The sequence below is a fragment of the Micropterus dolomieu genome, linkage group LG01, assembly GCF_021292245.1.
Source record: "Micropterus dolomieu isolate WLL.071019.BEF.003 ecotype Adirondacks linkage group LG01, ASM2129224v1, whole genome shotgun sequence".
Taxonomy (NCBI): domain Eukaryota; kingdom Metazoa; phylum Chordata; class Actinopteri; order Centrarchiformes; family Centrarchidae; genus Micropterus; species Micropterus dolomieu.
This window is the reverse complement of record NC_060150.1, coordinates 46,629,648-46,635,699: the sequence shown is the minus strand read 5'-3', so window position 1 is coordinate 46,635,699 and position 6,052 is coordinate 46,629,648. Positions and strand designations below refer to the sequence as shown.

At 42.5% G+C, this 6,052-nt stretch overlaps 1 protein-coding gene across 1 annotated transcript in view; it reads left to right on the top strand.

Annotated features, from left to right (window-relative positions):
* Positions 1-3,907: 3,907 nt before the first annotated feature.
* LOC123983948 (NACHT, LRR and PYD domains-containing protein 1b allele 3-like) overlaps positions 3,908-6,052 on the top strand; it is a 3,209-nt gene continuing 1,064 nt past the window's right edge. Inside the window, exons 1-2 of the mRNA XM_046070464.1 lie at positions 3,908-4,131; positions 4,225-4,352. Coding sequence (XP_045926420.1) covers positions 3,908-4,131; positions 4,225-4,352 — 352 coding nt within the window. The remainder of the gene's footprint in view (positions 4,132-4,224; positions 4,353-6,052) is intronic.

Genomic DNA, 6,052 nt, shown 5'->3' with positions numbered 1-6,052 from the left:
GTCTCTCTGTACATCGAACACAGCTTATATAGGACATGTTTAGGTCTCTGCTAAAAACCATATAAGGGCACAGTGCTGTAGAATAAGTGTAACCATCTATTAGACACCACAGAAGGGTACAGTCCCTTCATACACACTAATCTCTTTATACCTAATCTCTACTTCCCCTAACACTGCAACCATCAATCATTACTTCCCCATAAGGGTTCACTGTCCCTCTCACCAGCTGCAGAGCATTATGTTAAACTGTAATGGCCAGATGCACATATGTTATACACCACACACGTTTGCATAAAAAACATCATTCCTTTAGCAGTAAAACTTGTGCGTCTTCTTGTAGGAAGCGCCGTGTTGCTTGTGGCTTTAGATGCAACGTCAGACATTTTACCCTTTGTTGATGTCGGTCATGTACACACACAGTTGCTTGCAAAGAGTGAGTAAAGCACATACCTTGTAGAACTTTGTTTGCTGCGGTGGTTGCCTTCGTGTGCGGAATTGAATGCAAGCAGTAGCTGTTGTTGCGCGCGGCTGTGCGCATCAACTGTGAAGGCTTTGGGCCTTTGCGAATTCAAATTGCAGCAAATAATATCCTCCGCTTCACCGTTATCCAATACGGTGTCCAGGGAAATTTTACACTGTCGGATGGGTCGTATTATTCGATGTTTGCACTGCATCCAGCCCCCTGGCTCCGTCACTCCTAGGCCCTTTCCTTTGTTTGTCTCCCACATCCAGGTGAGTAATCCACTTTCGAAACGGTAATCCAGCAAACGACAAGTCCAGTATCCACGCAAACCAACAATATATCCAGGGCAGGTTTTTTACTTAATGTAGTGGCTATTTGTCCATAAACTTAAACAAAAACAAATAATAACAAACTTCTCAAATGGCCACTTGAGGCTACGTCATGGTTAGGCTTTACGCAGGTTCAGAGGTACCAAAGCAAAGTGATGTTCATAACAAGATTGAGTTTGAGGAGGTTTATTCACACACATAAGCAAGCTTACAGACATTTCTGCTGCCTCTCTCACGCTGGTAAAAAACCATATGCCCTCGTGCCTGCAGCACCTCCCACCTTGACCTACTTATGCAAATGAACATAACACCATGTGACCAACAAACGACAATACAATACAATAAATTAACTTAAGCCCAAAATAAACAAATATAAAAATATAGCGCCAACACTTCAGGTCATTGTAATTAGCTCTGATTAGGTTGTGTGTAAAGCGCCTTTTTTATGAAAACATCTCGGCCTAGTCTATGAAGATTAAGACCAAAAAAAGTGGCTTCTTATTGCATATAATAAAAGTGGTGCATGGTTGTAGAAGGTTAATTGAATATAAAAACTAAACTGGAAAAAACTAGCATCAAAACATTATATTTATTTACAACAGCAGTAAATACTGTAATACAGAAAATGATCTGCAAGCGAAACAAAGAGCAAAGATGAACAAATTCTTTTTGTCCAACTGACGGCTTACGGGTCTTTAGGTCAAAGGGACTGTGGTTTGATGACTCAACTTATATATTCTCATTTCACAAAAGTTTTGATGTCATATTTGGAGCGCGCACCCTCGCGCTGGGACACTGCAGCAAGAGGGTGAGACGCGCTTGACATGTGGATTCTCCTGCTTGATATTATAAAAAAAGCTTGCTGTATTATCGCTGGTCAAGTTGACACTTAACCGTAGGCCCTAAAGTGTCATTTTTACTTCTGCGTCGAACCACCTCCTCAAAAATGTAACTACACGTCAAGTCGATGTAGTCGGTGTAATGTATTTGACCGTCAGAGCGAAATGACTTGTTTTACTATCCGAATGTGATCCATTCGGTTGATAACATTTGAAAAGGCTACATCAGCCGCACGTATACAATTTCACCCCCATTCACGTTAGCGGAGGGCTAACTGGAAGTTAGCCTGCTGGGCTGAGCTACGCCATAGGCTATGCGCGTAGCCAGGCATTTATACTTGTGCGTCAGTGTCTCCGTCATTCAGTTCAATTCAATTCAATTTTATTTATATAGCGCCAAATCACAACAACAGTTATCTCACAGCGCTTCTGCAATTACATCCCCAAACGCTAGTCGGCAGTAGCACTACAGCGTCCACTGTGTTGACTTTTGGCTTAGGCCCTATGCAGGAGTATAAATCAAGTTTAACAGCCCTCATGCCACTTGGGAATATTTCAGTGCTCCAGAACAATTCAGGAACAATTCAAAATATAAAGAATATAACAGAATATGATGCAATGATCAGTAGCTTGATTTTTAGCTTAAGTTACATTTTTTGGACAATGCAAATCTCAAAGCATTTTCATTTGTTAGTTAACATTTCTTGCTATTTTTCATAATACATTTATCAAATCCTTTTAAAAAGTGATGGGGAGAAAATCACCCACTTCAAAAGGTGGTGGGGACATGTCTCCAGCATCCCGGGTGTCTCACATCAGCTAGGAGGATGCAAGCACATGAGAAAAGTAGCTAGCCCTGCAAACACGTGGATCAGAAAACAAAAAGCAAATACACATCTACCAACTACAACCAACTTAAGCAGAGTTTAATCCGTCGAAACAACAGCTGTATAGATATAGAGTCCGACTTACATCATCTCTCACTGTTTACAGGCAACTCCCACAATGAAAAGAAACTCTGACACGTCAGAGACAGCTACACTGCAACTACGTACGTTACTGCCGTAATTGCCAACCATATTGTGATCCGCACCGTCTCTTTACATGAAGAACAACAGGAGGTTAAAAAGGAGAGAGAAATTATGAGGCCCCCCGGTGTCTATTATCCACTTTTGCACAATGGTAAAAACGTCTATGTTCACTGATTACCCTGGTTGTCTTCACCTCACCTGTGCACATGCAGTAAGTGGTTGTTCTCTTGTTGTTGTTAGGACTGTTTTCCAGTGTTTCTAACAGTGTTCACACCGATGTCTCGTTTAATGCTCCGAGTCCCAGGATTATTTCTCTTGTGTCATGTAGATATATGCTGTCTTTTGTCTTGTCTTTGTATTTGCACCTGTTTTGTCTCTGGATTACCTAGCCTTTGTTTTTGGACTGTTCACCTGTTTTCACCTGGTTGTTTAATAAAAACTCATTAAACCTTACCTCCATCTTCAGTCCATTCTCACTCCCAAGTTGTCACATAGCCTACGGATGGTCAAGACCCCTTGCTGTCAGTTTGTAACACACTGGGGAGCCCTCTAGCATCATAGTTCAATGTGCTGGGCAAAGCAAATAGTCCAAGTAAGGAAGGTGGTTGGGGTGGATGAGTGGAACACAAGCCAGACTTTCACCAAGAGACTGGTGTTTGTTCCTGTGTGAAACAAAAAGTCAACGTTGAGGGTTTTGTAGTAGTTTTGTTCCTAAACCTAACCAAATTGCAATGTTTCAACAACATACCCTTTCACAACGTTAAACACTCATTTTCTTTTGAAAGTCTAACCAGATGTTGCATATTTATTCTACCAATCTGACCATGGAGCTCTACACGTTTTTATCCCAGGGCGATAAAAAGTGACCCCAAGGGGTCTTGACCAAGCATCCGAATGTGACGGGTTGGACATTGTAATGATGAAACAAGTGTGTAATTGCTCTAACTTCTATTTGAAACAGAAAGGAACCAGCTTAAGTGAACTGGCTCAGCTTTGTGAAGACTGAAACCTGCTTGTTGGTGAGTGCAGCTTTCATTTTGAATAATTGAGCTGCTTCTTGAGCGTGCAAAGGTTTGAACTGGGAAAGTACGCACCAATGTTGAAATGTGTTTTAAAATCTAAAAACACTTTTTTTCTTTTAAAAGGATTTTAATTTTCCTTTTAGGGTCTGGGACCAGATGAACAACGCAGCAGAAGAACATGTTTTAAAAGTTTCTATTTGAAATCAAGTCGAAAAAAGAAAAGATGGAACAAAAAAAGGGAAAAACTCCCTCTCCCTTCTCTGCAGGGTATAATGTAGACAGTTGTAAGAAGGCAGGTGACACACCACAAGCGAAGAAGGAAGGGTTGAATGAGGATGGAAATGAATCATTAGACAAAAAAATTCAAACTTCCTTCTCAGAGAAACAGACTGCAGAAGAGAAGTATTCAGAGAAGGATGAGCTGCCGAGCGAAAGTATCCACAGAAGGTATCATGAGATTTCCGTAGGTTCTGCCTCTCCCTCCAGCTTCTGTAAATCTATAATACATCCTTACGTCCGGCTTCATCCTCATCACCTCAGACAACAGAACATCAGCTCTGCCCAGTCTGTGCATGATACTGTCAGACATCAATCTCAACGGTCATCTGGCCCCTCATACAACCAGCTGTTCAACCGCCTGAGCCCTGTCTACAGCAGCAAAACACAAGGTGAGGTGGGGGAAAACACAGATGAGCTTTCACCCACAACAACAGCCCATCATGACCCAGACATAGAACAATATGATACGAGTCTTCCATCTGAACCTTCACATGAAATGTTAGACAGATCATATTTATGGAATGCCTCCATTTCAGCACCAAAACGTTCCCAGAGTGTCCGTGTTCATTACCTTCCCTACTTTTCCAATCCATCTATCCGCACTCCCTTCTCTGCTGAGTACACAGGTAGTTGTAAGAAGACAGGTGACGCCCAACAGACAGGGAAGGAAGAGTTGAATGAACACATAAATGAGCCATTCATACAGCATTTAGGAAGTCAAACTTCCATCTCAGATAAACCAACTGCAGTTGAAAAGTTTTCAGAGGAGGGTGTTTGGGATCAGCTGCCAAACAAACATGTTCACAGTTTGCCTCGAATGTCTTCCTCAGCTTCTGCCTCTTCCTCCTGGAGTCTTCATGATGATGATAAGTGGCTTAAATCTAGGATAGGTCCTTACACCCCTCTTCCTTCTCCTCCCCCCCAACAACAAAAAAATATTTTCCTCTCTACCCCGTCTGTAAATAAGACTGCCAGACTTCAATCTGAACAAACACCTGATTCATCACGCCTCCCACACAACCAGTTTCTCTTCAACCAGCTGTTCATCAGTTTGAGCCCTGTCTGCAGCAGCAAAACACAAGGTGAGGTGGGGGAAAACACAGATGAGGTTTTACCCACAACAACAGCCCATCATGACCCAGACATAGAACAATATGATACGAATCTTCCATCTGAACCTTCACATGAAATGTTAGACAGATCATATTTATGGAATGCCTCCATTTCAGCACCACAACGTTCCCAGGAAAGAGTGTCCGAACATGACAGACCCAGGATTCATTACCTTCCCTACTTTTCCAATCCATCTATCCGCACTCCCTTCTCTGCTGAGTACACAGGTAGTTGTAAGAAGACAGGTGACGCCCAACAGACAGGGAAGGAAGAGTTGAATGAACACATAAATGAGCCATTCATACAGCATTTAGGAAGTCAAACTTCCATCTCAGATAAACCAACTGCAGTTGAAAAGTTTTCAGAGGAGGGTGTTTGGGATCAGCTGCCAAACAAACATGTTCACAGTTTGCCTCGAATGTCTTCCTCAGCTTCTGCCTCTTCCTCCTGGAGTCTTCATGATGATGATAAGTGGCTTAAATCTAGGATAGGTCCTTACACCCCTCTTCCTTCTCCTCCCCCCCAACAACAAAAAAATATTTTCCTCTCTACCCCGTCTGTAAATAAGACTGCCAGACTTCAATCTGAACAAACACCTGATTCATCACGCCTCCCACACAACCAGTTTCTCTTCAACCAGCTGTTCATCAGTTTGAGCCCTGTCTGCAGCAGCAAAACACAAGGTGAGGTGGGGGAAAACACAGATGAGGTTTTACCCACAACAACAGCCCATCATGACCCAGACATAGAACAATATGATACGAATCTTCCATCTGAACCTTCACATGAAATGTTAGACAGATCATATTTATGGAATGCCTCCATTTCAGCACCACAACGTTCCCAGGAAAGAGTGTCCGAACATGACAGACCCAGGATTCATTACCTTCCCTACTTTTCCAATCCATCTATCCGCACTCCCTTCTCTGCTGAGTACACAGGTAGTTGTAAGAAGACAGGTGACGCCCAACAGACA